General features: G+C 35.6%; 2 protein-coding genes across 3 annotated transcripts; one reads left to right on the forward strand and one right to left on the reverse strand.

The window, feature by feature from the left end:
* Nucleotides 1-5,430: 5,430 nt before the first annotated feature.
* LOC140858140 (receptor-like cytoplasmic kinase 185) lies at nucleotides 5,431-7,922 on the forward strand (the record flags this gene model as incomplete). Its single annotated transcript, XM_073257835.1, is given in 2 exon segments — nucleotides 5,431-5,796; nucleotides 6,848-7,922. Coding segments are annotated over 2 exon segments (972 nt in total), but the record flags the coding sequence as incomplete, so codon positions are not given.
* Nucleotides 7,923-10,078: 2,156 nt separating this feature from the next.
* On the reverse strand, nucleotides 10,079-16,542 carry LOC105045238 (probable feruloyl esterase A). Of its 2 annotated transcripts, none has more exons than XM_010923443.4 (11): nucleotides 16,347-16,542; nucleotides 16,097-16,165; nucleotides 14,375-14,454; nucleotides 14,024-14,089; nucleotides 13,838-13,885; nucleotides 13,662-13,729; nucleotides 12,587-12,659; nucleotides 12,336-12,497; nucleotides 11,149-11,343; nucleotides 10,631-10,719; nucleotides 10,079-10,542 (listed from the first exon to the last, which is right to left on the reverse strand). In XM_010923443.4, the coding sequence occupies exons 2-11, from the start codon at nucleotides 16,161-16,163 to the stop codon at nucleotides 10,311-10,313; spliced, it is 1,080 nt and encodes a 359-aa protein (XP_010921745.1). In that variant the 5' UTR covers nucleotides 16,164-16,165; nucleotides 16,347-16,542; the 3' UTR covers nucleotides 10,079-10,310. The 2 variants fall into 2 exon arrangements, with proteins under 2 accessions (XP_010921745.1, XP_073113937.1); XM_073257836.1 differs by lacking the exon at nucleotides 16,347-16,542 and adding an exon at nucleotides 16,254-16,332.
* Nucleotides 16,543-21,850: the final 5,308 nt, after the last annotated feature.

The following is a 21,850-nucleotide window of genomic DNA, read 5'->3' on the forward strand; positions in this document are numbered from 1 at the left end:
GGCAATGCACTTGATGCTTGTGATAGAGAAACACCACTATGGGCAGCTTTCCAAGAGGAAGTTTTATATTATCAAAAAGTCAACTAATTTCAACAAGTGATATATTCCTTTTGCACCTAATCTTATGAAATAATATGCTATTTTACCATTTTGTGTCAATATCTTTCATGAAGAGTTTGTTCACCCATACATGATGGAGTTTAGGTGGATATTTTGCCTACATATTGTACGAAACAAGTCCATATTGCAAATCTGCATCTATTTCTGTGCCACATTAGCATGTCTGACTGGTGAGGCATCCATTTTAATATAAGTAACACATTTGTTTAATGCCTTGCCTTGTAGCTATTTCATGAAAGCATCATAATTAATCATCGATGACCACACTCAATTGATGCTCTGCATACATTGTTAGGTATTTTATAAGTTATTGATCTTTAGTCTTTGGTGTTTTTCACATTAATATTTTTTGCTTTCACTAGTTAGATATATTTCCACCTAGAAGTATTCCTTTTCCATGAGAAATTACCATCTGGCTCCAATAGAACAGCTAGATTTTTCAACTTTCTAGTTTAAGACCTGAACTGTGCATCTTTTGATCATGGTCTGATTCCAGGCCATATGGTGAACTGCAGAGGTAGGTCTCTTTTGATGTCCTGTTTTTCTGAAAAAAGAAAAAGAGGAAAAAAATGAAGTCCAGTAGTCCATTTTGGACAAAGATGCTCATGCTACGTTATTTAAGATACTTGGCTCTAGTGTATAAAAGATTAGGTAGCTAAGAAGGCAAGGAGTATCAATGTAACTAATTCAACTTTCTCCTGCATCAAGAGCATCTTTACCTTCAGTTCTGAAGTCATTCCTAGTTATTGGAGATCATCAATCAATTTGCAAAAGACATGATCATCTGCCCCAAATCAGGGATTTGAATTGCCTGTCAACCTTTTGCCATATTCAACATCCCAAGCAATTAAAATGTCACCTTTTCAGTTTAATGTTTAAATGGAAACAAACAAAATCATTATCAAATCAGTTATTCATTAGCTGCCTTGCCATTGGTCTGGTGATGTCTTTCTACTTGCTGAACACTCGAAGAATTTTTCAAAGGCTTCAGCCACCAACCCACCAAAATGTCAGCATATAGATGTGGAGATAGTTATGACTGGCCCATGATGACAACATGTGGGGATGGTTTGAGTAGTCTTCCTATATAATGTAACAAAAAGGTGCTCTCCACACATAATGGAAAAGAATGCAAGGGTAGAGATCCTGATGAGTCCTCTTGGAGAAGCAAGTAGAAGCATGGTTTTCAGAACTGTCCCAAACCGGATGGTTCGGGGCATGCTGAACCGGACCGGCAAGGAACCAGAACGGTTCCGGCCGGATTTTCGAAAATGGTCCAAACTAGTTGGTTCGGTACGGTTTCAAGTTGAACCGTCCGATTCGGTACGGTTAAGTCCGGTTCGATCTAGTTTGCCTTTTTCTTTTTTTTTTTTTTTGCTGGTTGTGGGACTTTTTTTTATTTTTTTTATTTTCGGTACGGTATGGTACGGTACCGATCCACAATTGGCACGGGGTCCAGTACCGGGTATTTAAAACTTTGAATTAAGAAAAACTTCAACATTTATTTGAATGCTGAAGAACACAAATGATACATAAGATTAGATGCCTTCCTCCATTATGTCAAAATCCAATGGCATAGAGCATGCAATCGACTGCCAATCAGTTGAGCTGATCATACACCCTGCTCATGTTCATACCGAATGTTCTTGATCATGTTCTGTAGCATGATCAGATTGCTCTCTAATGGTCATCTCACCTTCGCATCTTCTTTAGTTAGCGAATATGATTAGATCATCTAATTATATAGAAAAACAAAGATACAGAGTAAATTTCTTAGGGTTGCCATCTTTAGGTGGCTTGTTAAAAACTGTTGATAAAGATAGGAATCATTTTGGATTCAAATTTTTTGCATGTACACCCCAGGAAATTTCCAATTTTACATGTATGCCCCTGAAAATTTTGATTTTACTCAGGTTGCACTGGATTTATTTTCGTTTTGTACGAATGCCTCTGCCATTCACTTCTGTCACCAGCCATGGGACTAAGGTCAAAGTGAGTCTTCATTGAAGTTAGTCTTTAATTACAAATGGCCAGATTGCCCCAAAAAAATTAAAACTTTGATCTAGAGGAAGGACAAAATAGTCTTTTCCATGAATAATGGCTAGTTCTGACAGCTTTGTGATGGAAGCAGACAGCAGGGCTTTGTACTACAAAGAAAAAAAATCCAGTGGCATCTGCACAAAATCAAAATTTACAGGAGCATACAAACGAAATCAGAAATTTGCAGGGGCGTATACATGCAAAAATTCCTGTTGAATTTACTCCTGGAATTGAAACATTTCTATCAAGCACAAGATCTTAGCAACCAAGACTCGGAGCTTGCCCCATATGTGACCCTTTCCTTTGAGTATAACAGCATATTTCACAAAACATCTTTAAGAATTCTGTTACTCACTCTACAATACTTTTTTCTTTTCTTTTTCTTTTTTGTTTTCTCTTATTTTATTTGGTGTCAAACCAGTGCATCCTATTGTAGTGTGTACTGTAGGTTCTAATTGAAGTGCTAAGGGCACATAAACACATTCATGAAATCCATAGAGATATTAAGAAGGCAATGAAGTCTCCATGATGAACGGTACTTATTGCATGTGGATGACTTTTTATTTGTTGGTGAAGGTTAGATTATGTAAATGGAAGTAGGAAGAATTTCATAGAAGATTTTATTGTCAAATTCTTTAAAAATGTCTTTGTACTTGTTTAGTATCATCTACCATTTCAGTTTCTAAATGATTTTGCCATATCATGTTGTTCCATTTTGGGATTGGCACTTATCAGTATTAGAAAGATACAGACATATTGATGGAAGCTTTCAATCGAGACAAACCTTTTTTTTTTTTTCTGTTCTTTCCAATTAGTTTTAAATGGCATACTGATGTTGAATCAATTAGTTTTTTTTTTTTCTGTTCTTTCCAATTAGTTTTGTTTCTGTTCTTTCCAATGGTTTGATTTCTGGGGCACATTGTTTGTATGAATCATGGAATGCCGCACCTGGCCGAACAGCCCAGTACATCCCATATCATACTGATCTTGCACCATACCAACACTGTAATAGGATGGTGCCTGTATTTTGATGCTGATTACGTATGCACTTTTGTTTGTGATCACAGGATATTAGCATTGTTGATGAGAGTATTGTAAATAATATATTTTCAAATGTCAATTATCTTGGTAATGATTACTGCATTTGCTTTCTATGATGCACTATGTCAAAATGATGTAATTACCAAGCAATTTCTCTGGATATATTTCTTATCCTCCAGTCATCATGAGGATGAATGTCCAAAGGAGCGTGCAATTATAAATGGACTAATGCTGATTCACCTCTAAAAAAAACTTGCAGAAGGATGCTAAAGTTAAACAAACTTTTCTAAATCAGGGCGATCCTAATGACATGTGATCTTGGACGGCTGCCAGCTGAGGTGCAATATAATGGACCTCCACGTTATGTGGTTTAAGTGCCTAAAGCATTGGCAGCTTTATTTTCTTCTCTCCAAATATTAGCATGTTTCCCTTCACTACTTTGCCTCGTCCATACAGGGTAGTTTTGCTAGCAATCTATTTAATAGTAGTATTGCAGTTAACCTGAAGCAGCTGTTATTTCCCAGTTCTAAGGATCTTAAAACACTTCTGATTAGATATAATTTTTTTTTTCCTGCACGTTCATAAGGATTTTAAGGCTCTTTTTGAGGTTTATATGGAATAGATTGTTCTGGTCAATGATCCCTAGTTTGTGATATTTGAGTTTTCTTAGGAAGACATTCCTCAGAGAGGCTGACAGTTAATGAAATCCCCCTGCATAAACCTATATAATTTTAGCTTGTTTTTCATTTTATCCTGGAAGTCAATGACCACCTATTTTCAAATCCTTAGCAACGTGTTTATTAGGTTATCATGTTTCCTTTTAACCTTGAATATGCTTAAAGCATATTTCATCCTGAAAGTTGATTTAAACTATTTCAGTTAATTGATTCTAGGAATGTATCTTGTCTTCGGTTTTGAATAATATCTTGTTTATGAATTTCAGTGCCCTCTTCTTGACTTGAGTCTGAGAGACTTCCTACCGTACAGTGGCCACAAGGAAGTCCTGCATTTCTTCTGGCAATATAATTTTTAATAGTTTTTGCACTTTATACCTTATAATGCTACTCTTAGCTTCCTCTGGTATGATCATTCATCCACCTGGGCAGAGCAGGCCGCACTTGCCAGCATTGTCAGATCTCAATGGAAATTCAATTTTGGCCTAGATGTAGAGGAGCGAATATGAGTTGGAAACATCTTTTTCTTGATAATAGACTCATCCAACGATTAGAATATAGATATGTATGAAAATGTTGAATAAAGATGTTGATTTAAAGATGCAAGACATTGGATGAGTTTAAGACATTATCATCATTCCAATTGAGTCATTTTTTGAGTGGGACAAAATATGTGCTTGTGGGAACTGTCCTAAGATGATTTAGATGATACAATCAATAGCAGAACCAAGTGCAGAAGTGGAATATTTAAAACAGATCAGTTCACTGACTGGTATTACTATTAGGTTGCATGTTGTATCACATGTTATGCATTAAGAGTTTGGAAATTTGATATAAACAATAAAATCTCGTATGTGAATAGACAAGTTGAGGTTGGGTTTGGCTCAACCAAAACCAACCATGTTAGGTCTTGAGCCTAATCTTAATTTAGTCTGACCCATTAAGGAATCAACCTTGCAACCATACCCTGACTAGATCCAAAGAAAGGTTGCACGGTAACCTAATTAAATCCAATGACAGAAGGGGGCTGGTGAGTGTAGGTCTTTATAATGGAAGGAGTTAGCAAGATACAGCTTTGGGCAAGAAATTCAATGCCATTGGAGACTTGGAATAAAAAACATCCTTTACAATTCAAATTAGATTTTTTGCTAACTTCTTAAGCCATCACATCCACCCATGAGGACTGCTACGTTGCCATCCTCACTTGCTCTTCAAGAGGAAAAGTAAGCTAGCACTAGGAAACAGACCAAATCGGCTGGGATTTCTATTAATGATGCCACCAACCTAACCATTCAATGCAATTTGGATCCAATTGGTCAGCCAGGTTGACCTGGTTGCGATCTAAACTCATTGGCATCCCAACTTGTATAAATCAGTCTTGATAGTGAACATCACATGCACTGAATTTAGACGGAACGCTGCTTTAATTTGACTCCTGATGTTAAGATTTCTTTTGAGGTGCATATTTTTTCGATAGTTCAATAAGATGAATCCTTTTAAGATGGCTCATTTTACCTTCTTCTGAGTAGATCTTCCATCTGACAAGGAGCCCCTTGACTGGAATACACGGATGAAGATAGCAGCTGGTGCAGCTAAAGGATTGGAATACCTGCATGATAAGGCAAATCCTCCAGTAATTTACCGAGATTTCAAATCATCTAACATCCTTCTTGGAGAAGGATATCACCCAAAACTGTCAGACTTTGGGCTTGCAAAACTTGGTCCTGTAGGTGACAAGACTCATGTCTCAACAAGGGTGATGGGAACATATGGTTATTGCGCTCCTGAGTATGCTATGACTGGACAACTTACAGTGAAATCTGATGTCTACAGTTTTGGTGTTGTCTTCCTTGAACTAATTACAGGGCGTAAAGCAATCGACAACACTCGGCCTGCTGGGGAGCAAAATCTGGTGGCATGGGTAGGTTGCTCTTATATTTTTATCAAAAAATTATATGTGTGGACGTATGTGACTTTGCTTCTAGCAAAAGGCGAGGGTATCTACTCTTTAGAATCAATAATGGAAACTAAAAATCACATGTTGTGGTAGTCTCTAACCTATGCATCTAGTGGGTGTAAAAAAAAATGATTAGTTAAAATAATGTGAGATGATGCTTTTCTATGATCTAAGTATTAAAATGTATTTGTTTTCAATCTTTCTATATTTTAACATGTACAAATCATGATCAATAAGATGGATTCTCAATTTAAATACTTTGTCTTGTATTTTAGCAGACTGGCACAATGAAAATCATCCATTTGGTTGGAATATGCATAGGTCAAAGAAACAGGTGATATTTGGTTTATACGCATTTTTAATACTATACATCATGCTCGTTGGTATAGAACTTTGATTTAATGCTCGATTGTCAAATTCGGAATTGAGAGGTGTATGTACCTCCTCCTCTCGAGTGGAGCATAGTTCATGATATATGTACGTACCCCAACTTTTTCAGAACAGGTCCGAGTCAAATAGCAATGCTTTGAAGCACTTCTTTTTACGTTACGTTATTTCAGAAACCTAAGGACTCCATCGTATGGACATGTAAAATATAGGATTTTCAATCCTAATAGGAAAAGAGGGAGGGGGGATATATACCCAATTTAAAGTGAGCAAATATAATTCCATACTCGATCTCATAGATACATATAAAATTCTGTGGAAAGCTGTATTCAATGAAAGTCATATGCAGGGCTCGGAGGGAGATCTTTCATATCTTTTGATACATGCACACACATGCATACGTTCATACATGCGTATGTATATGCATGGCTTGAGCTAAATTACTATTAAGTAACCTTAATACAAGGATTTCTACAAATCAAGTACATGAAGATTATTTTTAGAATTCTATTTCTCATCTTTATGTCCATAATACTCTTGAACTATATTTGCTATATTCGAAGAAAGGAATCAATATGTTTCATTTGTTATTTGATAGAAATCATCTTCTTTTTGTACTTATCTGCAGGCTCGACCATTATTTAAAGACCGAAGAAAATTTCCCAAAATGGCTGACCCGTTGCTACAAGGCCATTACCCAGTGAGAGGCCTATACCAGGCCCTGGCTGTTGCAGCAATGTGCTTACAGGAGCAAGCGGCAACTAGACCTCTTATAGGAGATGTTGTGACTGCACTTTCATATCTTGCTTCACAAGGTTATGACCCGAATGCTCCTGCTCAAAATAATAAAGTTGGTCCATCTACTCCTAGGGCTAGGGACGACCGAAAAAGCCTTGGTGGTGGGAGCCATCAACATGGTGTTCAATCACCACATAGAAATTCTCCTGACTTCAGGCAGAGGGATCTTATCCGAGGAGCAAGCTATGGAGCAGATATTGGCAGAGGTGGTGCCGGTGGTGGCTCTGGACGGACATGGGGGTTGGATGAGTTAGAGACAGAGGTATCTCAGAAGGACAGCCCAGTTGACATCGGAAAGGAAAGGGAAACCCCAAAGAATGTCCACCGAGATTTCAATAGAGAGCGTGCTGTTGCCGAGGCTAAAGTATGGGGTGAAAATTGGAGAGAGAGAAAGCGGACATATGCACAGGGTAGCTTCGATAGCACAAACGAGTAGCTGAGAGGTGGTTCCAGACAACCCTTTACAGGGTGCATTTGATCTTTGTTGGTCTTATAGCAGAAATGCATGTATAGGTCAGCACTCTGTGGATCAGAAGGCATCATCTACACCATCTTGGTTCCATGTTCTCTCTGTGAACAAGATTGATGTTCTCTGTCATGAGTGCTGCTCCTTTTGTAATTTTTCGGTGGAGAATCAGGTCAGATGCCTCTCCAGGTATTTCCTGGATGGATGTAAAGTGTTTTATGAGTGGAAGCCTTGTCATTTCTCTGTGATGAAAACCAAAGATAAAAAAATGCATCGAAAATATAGAATTGCATTCCAGAGCAAAAACATGTAGCCTAGCACTGGTATGTTTTATGTGCAATTTGTTGCACTTTGTATTTAGGGCATTTCGAGCCTAAAGTACAAGAAACGATTGTCATAATTTTTGTCCATAGAGTTGAATCGGAGTTTCCTTTGGTAATACCTATATTTCATATGACTACCTTACGTCATTTTTGTGTCATGATTCTAAGCATTGACGAACATTGGCCGTGATCAGTTGATGTTCTCTCTTGATTTCTAGGTTTGCATTTTAGTGATGTGCTACTTTTTTTGACCTGTATCTGATCAGTGTGCTTGACTGTGGTTCTGATGTTCATGATCATATCCTGTTATAGAATTATATATTGAGATAAAGTTCAGCTATTATGTTCCAGATACTGCTGTTCATGCAATTTCCTCAGGCACCTTATCAGTTCAGCAGTTTCCACTTCTTCATTTGCCTTTTTAAACCCTTGCTCGCTGAACTTAATGTCATGAATTTCGAATCACAAGCCAATTAAGATGGGCATGTAGGAGTTTTCTATGTTAGCCTTCAGCAACGCCAGTCTCAGTTGCTAATGTTCATTTATGCATGTAATTAGGTGTCATTTAGTATATTTTTTTAGTGCTTTACAGTACTTGCATGGCTTCAAGGTTTACAGTTGATGGACAAGAAAGCTCATGTCTCTGTGAGTGTGATGGCAGGCCTGTTCGTAGTAAATGTGCTGGCTAATAGACTGATGTTGATTACTCAAAATCATCGCAGCTGATTTAGTCTGATCCAAGGCGAGGGATGAACTGATGAGTACCTGAAAGCAATCAATGTGAGCTTTTGACTTCGATGTAATCTTTTGGCTTTCAACTCTATGTGCAAATTCAAGAATCTAGATTAACATTCTCTGTTAAAATATTAAATAAACTGCCTTACAAGTAAATAAGAAAACATGCTTTTTGGCAGCACGAATAACGATTACAAAATTATACAAACTCCAGAGTTCAATCTATTCATGGTTCAACGGCTGTAGTTTTCTATTAATGTTGACATTAAAGATCGGTTTATTTCCAATAAGTTTTTTAAGGAATTATATTGCATCTATTGAAATCTAGTTGTTCAGTCTTTCCACCCATGTTTGTATTAAAAGAAACTGGGACTCTGAGCTTGTTTCGTTTAGTTGTTAATTAAGTGTAAATAAGCTTCTGGCCAGGCCTGAGCTGCTCAAGTCCTGTTATCTCCCAAGTGGAGAGGAATGAAAGCCAGGATATGAACACTGGTAATACGGGTGAATGCCATGTATCCTTAACTCTCGCAACATTTACAAAACATTCTGTAGTGCAGAAGTGAAATTTTATATGGAGTGCAGCAGTTGCCAATCAAAAAGGGACTATGACTGCCGATGATAACTCGTAGCTCGGCTGGTTGGTACTTCTCTCCATGAACAAGATGAGTGTAATGGTGAACATGCATGCTTGAGAGCATGATGCCGAGCTTGAGATGAAGTTGAGCGTGTTCTATGTATAGCATTCATTCCCCAATTTGGAGAGGGAACAGTGCATTTAAGCATTTGATCTCCCACACACATCCCCATCTGCCCCTCCCTTGATTGATTGCACTTGTGGCGACCTAAACTGCTTCATTCCCGGAACACTCCAACAACTCCAGAACAGGGTTAAGTTGCTAATTTTTAGCAAAAATGCCTAATTTCCTTGACATTTTCCTTTGAAAATTGACCGTAAAACTGGCTGGCTTATTGATTGATGAGAATGAACTGGTACTGGGGTTTCTTTGGTCAATATTATTAAATGTTTTCATTTTGGAGAAGATGGCAACAAGAAAGAATGTACGTGAATGAGGAAGCATTACTGCTTGATTATGAGTGAGAGTTTATTCAGTAGCTCATTATTGTCCTTTCGGATCCTCTCCAATCCTGAGACATCGCAATTCACAAACTATGATGGATGATTGTAGATGAATGCCGGTGGATCATGGAGAGTTGCTACTGAGTCATACATAACAGTAGAGCTAATCAGCCTACAGACCAACTCCAAAGTTGTATTCCGGAATTGCCAAAGGATTAGGCAGCGTAGGTCCGGATGCCTTTGCTTTCTAAACAATCTGAAAACATCCAATTGCAATTGGGAGAATGTCTAATACAATTTAGCTGCCATAGGTTTTAATTACAAGAATCAGTGCAAAGCTGTGATTTATATTTGAAGAAGTTTGAGGCAGTTCATCCAATCAAGCAATTAGCAGAAATTTTGATGCTATCCATTTAAATGATTCTTCATCAATCAAACATCTTGTTTACTCAAACTGCATAAGAAACAAATGTAATTTGGATTAAAATATCATGATCACCACATTAATTGCAGAATTTATCAATCCACATGTGCGGATATATATCTTTCATAACAATAAACAAATTAATATAGTTATACAACACATACAGACTCTTCTTTCCTTGGATCCACCCGTTGGATCTTCATAGGCAAGAGAACAACTCGCCCTTCTTTTGTGCTGATTCACTAATATATTAAACACCAAATAACGCTAAAAAGAACTGCTACGACTACCTATTTCTGAACTTAGCTTTAGAATTGATGAAACAGCTGGGTCCTTAGACAGCTTGATGTTGCCGGCGAGGTCTGTTTGGAACTGTATAAAACTATTATCCTGTACAATATTGTTATCCATTATTATCCTACAAGTGCCCCAAGTTTCAGCCTGTAACTCGACGCCAAAATATTGCAGATGATCTGAAATGCTGTTCCCACTTACAGATCTTTGAGAAAGAAAACCAAATCAGAGAGGAGCATGAATAGCATCACACATTAAATCAAAACATCAACACAGATACGATTCACATATACCTGCTACATCTTGGATCTTCACCAGAACCATCACAAATCTCCTCGACCATGTATACCAGACTTCCTAATCCAATATTGTGTAGCCATACCTGGAAATTTTTCAGAAATGAGCTATGGCTTTCTGAAGTATAGAAAAGGTTAAGACTTCTAAGCAAATGAAGGGTTTCTGGATGTCATTAGAATGACATTGAATAAGAAACATTTGGAAGAAACAACAATCTAGATAACAGTCCTGAAGTAGTGCCAGGTTCTAAGACAGCTAGACTACAGTGGACCTCAAAACTAGGCAATTCAATTCAGCATAGAAGTGAAGATTTATAATCTAGCAATAGCAAGATGATGCCACAGTAACAGAACAAGGTGTTAGGGCTATTCAATGACAAGGACAAATGCCGCAGCACCGAATGCCTCAGCCCAGAGATGGAATGCATTAAAAGAAAATGGTTGATATAACTTTTTAAGAGCCTGGCTATATTAATGTCTATGGAATTAAATTACTATACTGAGCATTATTTTACCTCTCTTGCAAAGTGATGGTATGTCTTTTGGGGGAAATAATAATAGTACGGAGGTAGGTGTACCACCATGTCATGTCCATTGGTAACCCGAATTGCATGCGGCACATATTTGTGAAAGTATGATGTGAAAGCCGCATTCCCAATGCGAGGTTGTCCAAATGTCATAAGTTCAACATTGTGTATGCCATAATTGACCTACAAAAGAACAAGGAATAAATGCCAAGTCATAGATTCAATTGCAATGAGATGGGAAAAGGCAACCAACTATAAGTCTAAGACTGGATCCTTCAAGCCTTCACATGAGAAGTTCACATGCCATTGCAGAAACATGATTGTACACAACTTCAAGGGAACAATATCTCTAAAAATTTATATACTAATGCATCTCATAGGAGATGGAGAAATCAAATGATGACCCTACATATCCATGCTTCAGTGCTTCCCTATACAGATACAAATTAAGTTAAAAGCCAGGAATGATCGGGAAATATGAGTCTAATATTTAGATCTACATAGAATACAATGTTTTTTAAAAAAGAAACCACTTGATACTTTCTACATGTATATGAAACAATGATGAAGACAGATAAAAGAAAAAACAAAAACATCGAAGGGGAAATTTCAAGGAAAAAACTCAGCTAGGATAGCCTGCAAAAGCACCATCAAAATAGTTTCTGCCAGCTATGAAATATAAGCATAATAGATGCACTTTGAAAGGGCAAATTCCAGAGCAACTAAAGGTTAAGGGAAAAAATCAATAACGAATGTTCTGATACAAATGATTTGTTTTTCTTTTACAAGACCAGACAGTGCTTTGGACAAGGAAGGATCAAAATGTTCACTTAACAATATCTGTAAGTTCGAAAGAACTTCACATGACAGCTTATAACTAAGGTGAAATGTTGCATATAAATTACCATAATGTAGTTGGTGAAATAATCAGACTATCGACGGTTGAGATGATTATGCTACAAATTTTACAAGAAGTTTCATGAGAAAGATGAAGCAAAATAAAATCATGTGAAACATGTGATATACAAAGCAGGATGTTCAGCTCTAGATGGAAGATTTTTGTAAGAGATTCTCATAAATATAATGTTAAGTCCAAAGAATTAAACAAGAACTGTTTTTCTAGAAAATTACTGATATATAGATCAATTTGTATGAGAGGTTTTGATGATTTTTACAGTAAGATCAAAAGCACAAAAGGAAGCCATAGCCCCTCCCATTGAATGCCCTGTAACCATTATGCGAATATCTCCATATAGCTCCCTGGTCCTTTGGACGGCACTTATAATCCCAGGACGTATTGTAGTGTTATGGTAAGCAGAATAAAATCCGTGGTGCACCTGCAGTCAAAGCAGGAAGCAGGTGACTTGTAACAACTCTCCATTTCACAATTAATACATCTTCAAATGAACAAAATAGTGCTACCAACCATCGCATCAGGCATGTCTGGGTAGTTCAAATCAAGCTGTTTCCAGAACAGGTCTTGAATCCAATTCTGAATGCTGTTAAAAAACAATAAATCCAATAAAAATAGTCTGAGCAACTTAGGAAAAAAATGGCCTATGCAATAACCAAGACAAAATTCTTCAATACCCTAACAATAATGATGCCAAATTAAAAGCCTTTACTAAAGTTCCCTAATGGACAATAATCAATAATCACCACCTACCAAAATCATCAACAGATTTTCCAAGCAGAGGCAATTTTCCCAAGGATAAAAAAAACATAAGAACTCTAAGAGTATCTCAAGAATGGAGATTAAACTGTAACCAAACATAATGTATGAGTAATCACGGCCGGACTCACGACTATGAACATTCTAAATGAGACTTCTTGCATACAGGTTGGGGAATGATTATTTAGCAAGTTCAAGAGTATAACAAATTCCAGTGGCAGATTTTTGTCTGGTTTGCTGCAGGCATCTAGCATGCCTCATTCATATCAAAGAGAATAGAGATGGCAAGGCCACACTGGATATTGAAATGATAGTGGTGGTGGCAGTAGTGTAGGAGTGGTCTAGACTCAAGAAAAGGACAACAGATACAGAACTAGCAGTAATGTTGTCATTGATCACTAAACTGATGGACCAGATCATGTACCTCGTATGTGAACTTTCTTAAAAGGTAACCAACCAAATTATTAGTCATACTCTTAACCATTGATAAAAAGGCAACATCCATCCTCTACCTCCCTCCTCTAATGAACAAAAGAAACATCATAGCAATACTTTCAAAACTTACCAACCTACTCTTTCCCTACCTATTCTGAAACCTCTAATAAAGAAACATGACCACATAAATGAAGAACCCACGAACCAAATCTCAATCCTAATGGGAATATTACATGGCTAATGATATATAATGAAAGTTTCACACATATTTAATAGAGCTATTCAACTTGCACTAATTTTTGTAACTTATAATTCAAGTTACAGAAAAAAAACCAGGTTGCCCCTTAGCATAGACAAGCTTAAAAGAGTGAGAAAACCAAATTTTCATTAATACCTGTTCTCTTGAGTTCCTCTGAATGCAATTATGATAGCATTAAGATCATGAGCAACACCGACAAAAGCCTGCATAAATAGTTTATTCATAACAAAATTTAAGAGCTTGTTTACTTGTGTAGCTAGAAAGCATAACATAAGGTTCAAAGATAGAGCTGGTGTAAAGTTAGAACAAACCTGTAAACAGTTTTGGACATCAACAATCAGTTCTATCATCTCAAACCCCTGTATCAATACAAGTCAGTCTCGATCAGTTACCCCATCTTCAAAAGTTATAGGTAATCTTCTAAGAGAGACAGTATCTCAAAGCTCTACACGCATGTTCATTTGGCTGAAAGAAACATAAAAGGACATTCCATATACCATTGTCATATCATTACACCTTGTGCAGGTCCATGTAAATAGGGCAGTTAGATCTGACATATACACCTGCAAAATGCAGCAAATTGCGCAGGTGAGAAATTCTTAGGAAAGAGAAACTCATTCAACAAACTTGGATACCTGGTTATACACGAGTATTCATTTTAGAGATATTCAATCAATCATAGTATATGCAAAGCCAGTCGATTTAAAATGAGGGCAAAATCCAAAATTATTTATAAACCAGTAAACTTTACATGTGTAAGCTTTGGATGATAAATGTGACATAACAGATTCACTGAACATAATATTTCAGGCATGTCTAGCTAAAGATCTGTTTAAATCAAAACTTACAGCAGAAGCATACTCCACAAGTATCGTGGCTAGAGTGTGGTTATAGATATGACTGTAATCTTCATGCTTGATCCTAAGTTCTGTGATCATGAAAGCATAAAGGTCAAACACATGGTCAAAATTCCAAAAAATACTGCTAGAGAAACAAGTTGCCAACATCTTAACTGCAAAAATCATCAGATAATGTAATAAATGGATTTTACAACTGATGTTGAGAAATGCATGCACAAATGTAGCAGCAGCATCTGTTTAACTCAGCTTCATTTCTAATTTAAGCTTTACTAGTTCAGCACAAGAAAGGTTTTTAGATGGCTGCTTGAAATAAAAACCCAATTCTATAGTGCGCACAATATCTTCAGCAAGCCAGAAATATGTATATTAGGACCCAAATTTGCAAAAGACCGACCATAAATTTCCTCACAGCAGAGTTTGTTCAAATAAGAAGCTTGTTCTAATATGTTTAAGGGCCAAGGAGTCAATAAATAGAATATAAATATCCCCTACATCAAAACAGAAATGGACAGTATTATGCTCACACGATCATGATGCATAGTTCAAGATCCAGGAAGGTCAAGGCAGAACGCATAAAGAGATTTTTTCTTTTAAAATTTATTTGGGGCTCGTTTTTTTAAAGTACAGACACTGAGAAGCATAGACTGTCAGATCAATCAAAAATTCAAATCATAACTTAGCTGTCTGATTGAGGAAAACCATTGTGAATCTGGAAACACCTTTACGAATTTGTTGAGAAACATCCTCATGATTGCTTTACTAAGTCATAAGTCACAAATGAATCATCAAATTATGAGCATTTGTGTTCATATGTATGCAAGGATGATGATTCCTTTAAAAAACTAATGAGATGGAGTTTTTACATGTATCAGACAATATCAGATTAAACAGAAGCACCCAATCTGAAGATGGCATTACAGAAATGAAGAATGAATGTTATAGTAAATAAATTATTTTCATTGTTTAACATCATTAATGAGATCAAAATAAGATACTTATTTTTTGTTTTAACCTATTCTTCTATTTTGTTTTTGTAGTCTTCACTTTTCTTCTTTAATCCAACATGTTTGGTTCAAAGCAATACAAAAGGAGTATAACATCTTCATTTAAGATATTCCTTCCCCTTTTCACAGCTCAAAAGGTATAACAGACCGGAGCCCTTTAGAATATAAGAGCTAGAAAGCAAATTATGTTGTTAATGCCATATAAGACAACGTTACTCTACCAACATGGAGGAAGGCTACTAAAGCGTCAATAAAGAGATGAATGTATCTTCAAGGAGAAGCCTAGCAAGTCAGCTCCCATGGACAACAATTAAAAGAATCATGCCCAAATAAGCATGTGACGACGCAACGGTCGCAGTCAATTTTTCTTTTTTCCTGAATTTCCTATCTTCAACATTCCACCACTCACCCTGAGAAGCGCTTTGAATAATAACATAAAGTAAACAAAATTGTTTCACAAAGTAAGTTTGCATTCTCATAAGATACTAGATAGAAGCAGCACAGCAGAAGCATCCACAAAGCAACCCAACAACTACCAAAATTAAGAGGATATTTTAAATTGATAAACCCTCCCCATCGAAGCATATCTAGCGATGCTCGCGCTGTATGTAGAAACCACTTCAAAGCAAAATATCACACAGCAAAAATGAAAGATATCACTGGTCTCAAAATTGAAGCTTGATAACGAAAACTATATGGAGATTACCTCTCCCTTCCGAAGCTGAAAGTAAGAAGATCAAAGCCACCACCTTTAGCCATCTCCACCGTTCCATTACTAATAAAAATTCAATAACTATAAGAAAATAGAAGATGGCTATAAAAAAAAAAAGTAATCTTGCAAAAACTACGACTATAAAATTTACTCAATTTCCAGAGTAGCAGAAGAAAATGGCTCAATCAGGGTCAAATTAGTCGAAAATTAGGGAAAATTTGATGGGGTTTTTCCAGACAAGTACCTTCCAGACGACAAAACCCGCTCCTCTTCCCCCTTAAATGATTAAATCGACCGAGCTCGAAGAGGGTAGAGAGAAGGAAGATAACGAGTTATCGAAACCGAGAGACCGCCGAAGATTGAAGCAGGCGATCTCCCCCTGTTTTTGGGTCGTCGTCGTTTTCTTCGTAATGTAAAGCAGATAAGAAGAAGAGAGGATGTACCAAAAAAAACGAAGGAGAAGAGAGAGGGTGAAGCAAGAAACGACCAGTTTGCGGTAATGCCCGAAATGCCCCCAGTTGTAGGCTTCAGCCAACTATTCTGAGTGGACTGGGATAAAAAAAAAAAAAAGCCGAATAGTGAATTGGGCGTGGAAGGAGCTCGGTGCTGATTGAAATGGGGCCTACTTTCTGTGCATCTATTATGGAACCTTTTAGTGAGGATGGTCATCTTTTCCGAGTACGGCACTGTGTGGCCCTTGCTCATGTGGAATGCAAGTCTTAATCTGAACCAAAAAAACAAAAAGTCTGGACACAGAAATACAGGATAGATTGATTTTTTTTTTTTTTTTTTGGTAGAACAGGATGGATTGATTTTGCCACATTTCTTTGATGTCTATCTTAAATTTTTTTTAAAAAAAATTAAATCAAAAATTTTAAAGCATCAATTTTTTTGATTAAAAAATATAATATTTTTTTATTTTTAAATTTTATTTTTTACCGATACATATTATGTGATCAAATAATATATATCAAGTAAACTAATTATCTAGTAAGTCGATATGTATCTCTAGATAATCAGTACATAGTTTTGAGAATATAATCTTCACAAATATATAGTAAGATAATATATATATAGAGTAAATTAGTCATCTAATAGTCACATTCAAATATATCTCTAAATAAATTAATATATATTTTTTAAAATATCATATTCATCCGTACACACTATATAACAGGATGAAACTATAGAAGAGACGGACTCATACTCTAATAAAAATTATATTCTAAAAATTATATATCAATTTTCTAGAGATGTGCATTAGATTATTATTAAATATATATCAAAGATGCATATAGTATATACTAGAAGTCAACGAGTATATATTATCTGGTTATGTCATATATATGGGTGAATATAATATTTCAAAAACTATGTATCAATTTATTTAAAAATATATATCGGATTATAAAATAACTATTTTGCTAAATATATATTATCTAACTATATATCATATATTGATAAATATAATGCTCTGAAAACTGTATATCGATATTATATATATATATATATGTGTGTATATTGACTTGCTAAATGGTTAATTTATTTAGTTATATCATCTGCCTACGTAGTATATATCAATAAAAAATATCTTAAAAAAATGAGAAGAAAAGAGATTGATGTACTTTTTTTAATTGTAAAACTAATGACTCTGTTACTAGGAGGGCCTTTGACTTCTCGATTCTTTTTTTTTTTACGATGAGCATTATAAAAAATATGACAAAATCATAAGCCCGTTCTATATTTGTTTCCCTGCTGCATGCCCCATTTGATTTTTGTTCCTTGATTTGAGAGTATTGATTCAATAAGAGAAAAATGCCTAGGCAAATGGTATACACAACATGATACTCACGTGAGTCGCACCAATTTTTTTATGCCATTGTCACGTGACAAGAGTAAATTTTTGCCAACATAGATAGGGCCTTATCTCAATGCTCTTAATTAGAAGCCTTATCTCAATGCTCTTAATTAGAACTGAATATTCTTTTAGAGGGAAAGATTCAGAGTACTTTGAGTGAAACACTAATACAATTATTGTTCAGGTTGAGTTGGATTTGGGTTGAATAATGTTAGAGGATAACTACCCAACTAAATTAGAACTTGGCTCCATTGGAGAACTCCGGTCACCCAATACCAATTTAAGTTTAATCCAACCTTTCATTTCTTATCTAGTATAAATCGCCCAGAGGAAATCATGGTCAAGTCAAATTTTGGGTGAGGTGATTAAGATGAGATTTAATTGAGCCCTAATGCTTTGTTGAAGTTACTCCCCTTCCCACAAGAAAGCTAGAGTGATAATGCCGAAAGTATCGAGGACTTGTTTAGTTCATGAAAAGAATTGATGAAAAAAGAAAAAATCTCTATTATTGAATGAGCATTTTCAAAAGAAAAATTTTGGAAAGTGGCATTTCCGATAAAAATAAAACTAGTATAGATATTATCTGTCTGAATCTGTTTTCGTATCCAATTAATTTAAATATAAATAAAAATTTTCGGATCCGACTTATATCTGTATTCGTATCCATATTTGTAAAAAAAAAAAATTAGATATAGATATGGATAAATAACTATTCAATCTGTATCTGAATATCCGAATCTACATGCAATTTTATATAATTTCATATAGCACTTATTAATTTTTTAAAAAAATATACAACATATAAACATATTATTAACTTGATTTATCATATATTTAGTAATATTTTGGATTCTGTAGTTATAAAATTTAATTATTTAAATTATATTTATAATTATATTCATACTTTCAGTATCTGAATTGTATCCGTATCCATTTAAAATAAATATGAATATAAATTTTTCATCCGAATAATATCCATATTTATATTTGTCAGATAAAATAAATATGAATGTAGATATATTAATATCCGATCCGAATCCAATCCGGTTTCAGCCCTACTGACTATGGTAATAAAATTTTCATGTTCCATCGGAAAGAAAAATCCATATAGTATATGGGCTTTTGGCTTTCTCAAGGGCTAAGAATTAATTTTTTTTTAAAAATATATATACTTAATGCTCTGAATACAATAGATTAAGATTTTTATAAGTATAATATATATTTTATATAATATTTTTTAAAAAATACGTACTCATTGCTCAACCAAATAAAAAGCACTACGAAATGTATCATTTTTTTCACGGGCAATAAAACTTGCCAAAGTCATTTTTTTAGATATGAAATTTTTAAAAATTAATTTTTTAGAAAATATATTTTAGAGAAAAAAAATTCTCACGAACGAATGAACCTGAAGGATAATGCCAATGAGGAGGGCTAGTGCCTTGAAACCTATCAACCACTAAATTAGCTTTGTTTTGGGTTTTCGTAGCATTAGATAAGTGGACCATTTGTTCCTGTGTAGCTTGTGTCATCCAACTATGAACACTTGAGTTCCAGTTGAGTATGGACCAGCATTAATCTTACTTGTGTTATTTTTCTAATAAAATTGCGATGAGAAGGCACCTAAGAAAACAAAACTTGCTACATTTCTTTTCGTGCATCACCACGTGTCCTTCTCCATTCATGGCTTATTTCTCTAGTAGTACGCGGCAATCAGTGATTAATGCGATACATGAGGGTGAGATGTTACTAGCCATTCCACGACATCACATCAGTATTTGTCGACCAGCACACTAACAGTGAAGATTAGAGCAGTTCTATTTAGCAGTTTTCCTCGCCTGTTTCTACGTTTTTGGCACTTTGCCAACTTTTCCCTTGAATTTTCCCAAAAACCAAATCAGCACATGGCTTTACTTGAACCTATCGTATCCTTGGGAGCATATAGCCTTAACATGCAGACAAGGGCTCAGACATGGCAATGGAGTAATTTTTTGTCCATTGCATTTGATGGAGAAAAAATATACTGCTTCACCAAATTGTGCTACATAGTATAATTAATAAAGATGCAGTCATTTAATACAATTTAATTTTTTTTTCAAATTTTTTTTAACTAAAATATTTTTTTTATTGAATGCTATGACAATTCAGATAATGTTATGGCGTTCTGTTATTTTTTTATATTATGTCACGGAATGTTGTAGGATGCAATAGAATATTATAATATTATTATGATATTCTGTTAGTTTTTATAATTATTTATAAGATGTAACAGGATGTCATAGGATGCAACATGATATCATAATATTATTATGTAGTTCTGTTATTTTTTATGATATTTTAATTATTATTTATAGGATATAATATAATATTATTATGATATTCTGTTAGTTTTTATAATATCAAGATAATTATTTATAAAATGTAACAGAATGTCATGGGAGTAAAATAGAGTAAAAAGATGAAAATAATATTTTACTTGAAAAAAAATTAAGAAAAAAATCGAACTATATTAAATATCTGTCTCCTTATTAATTGCACTCCGTGGCTTAATCAGATGAAGCGGTGCATTTGTTTTCTACTAGAGGTGGTAGATAAAGAATGATGATCTTTTATAACGGGCTTATTACTAATATCAAAAGCCTTACCTATTCTTTGGATTGACCCAACCCAATCCATAGTAATAAGTTCTGGTTTATTTGTTAATATAGAAAGATAACTTGCCCACTCTCGTAATCTTATGGGACCAATTCCTTCTCTTTCCTTTATTCCATCTCGCCGTACTTCTTTTAATCCCTTTTCGTGTACAATTCTACTTGCCTTTTTATGTTATTTCTTTTGGGTTGAAGATGCACTACGTATCTTCCGCAACGAGCATATACTTCGCATCTTCCACGTCTTTATCCTCTCTACTCAACCTGGTAGGAGATCACCAATTTTTGGCGTATGGAGAACGGAACGAGTCGCCACGGATCGCGGTGGGCCCAAGGAAGACCCACATCGTTCGTTTATATATGAACGGTGGACGCTCTCATGATGGGAGACGCCCGCATCGTCGAGTGTTTCTCGTCCATACGCAGGGTTTAAGAGGATTTATTAGGACGCAAACCGGCCATTATGGACCTGACCGGGCTTTCAATCGGTTGACCAACCGGTGGGGCCTTGTGGCTTTAAATAATGACCTGGTGGAGGAGAAATTATTGGTTGGACCTGATCGTAACGAACCGGAAATAATTTATTAGTTAGGAGGCATTAAATATATGTTAAGGTCATGTGTTGTTAAGGAGGGAAAAGATTTTAACAATCGCTAGTCCACGGTGAACTAGGTCCGACCAATAATTGATCCGGGTCCATAGTAGCTGGTGTTGATAGACCCTAGTAGAATTTAGCTCTCCATATCTGACTTGTTTTTGGATGCATTGGGTGAATTTTAGGAGCAATATTTGGGGCTCGGACTCAAAGACCCTTACTTCACTTGGGCTGGGCATGGGCATGGCCTTGTGGCCGGACCGCCGAGACTTGTTTTTTTTTAATGAACCTGATGTATATATCATAATCCTTGTATAAATACAGCCACGAGATTCAATGTGTAAAATATTTAAAACTAAGTAGGGGTTACCGAAATAGAAGTCCACCTCAAAAAGATGCAGGGCAGCAACCATTTGCTAGCAATCTTGTACCGGTGGATATAAATCAGTTTCTGGAGGTATTGATGTCGGTAGCCATCTGTAATTGTCCAAGAATCTCTCTCCAAACTAATGTGCGGGGCTTCCAAAATTTTCAAAAGTATATATCAAACCTTTCCATGCTTTGGCAATTCTGGTGAGTAAAGGATGGAGAACATTAGTTGTAGGCAACTTCAATTGCAATGATGGGCCATCTAAAAAGAAAAT

The sequence above is a fragment of the Elaeis guineensis genome, chromosome 5 (genome assembly GCF_000442705.2).
Source record: "Elaeis guineensis isolate ETL-2024a chromosome 5, EG11, whole genome shotgun sequence".
Classification (NCBI taxonomy): Eukaryota; Viridiplantae; Streptophyta; class Magnoliopsida; order Arecales; family Arecaceae; genus Elaeis; species Elaeis guineensis.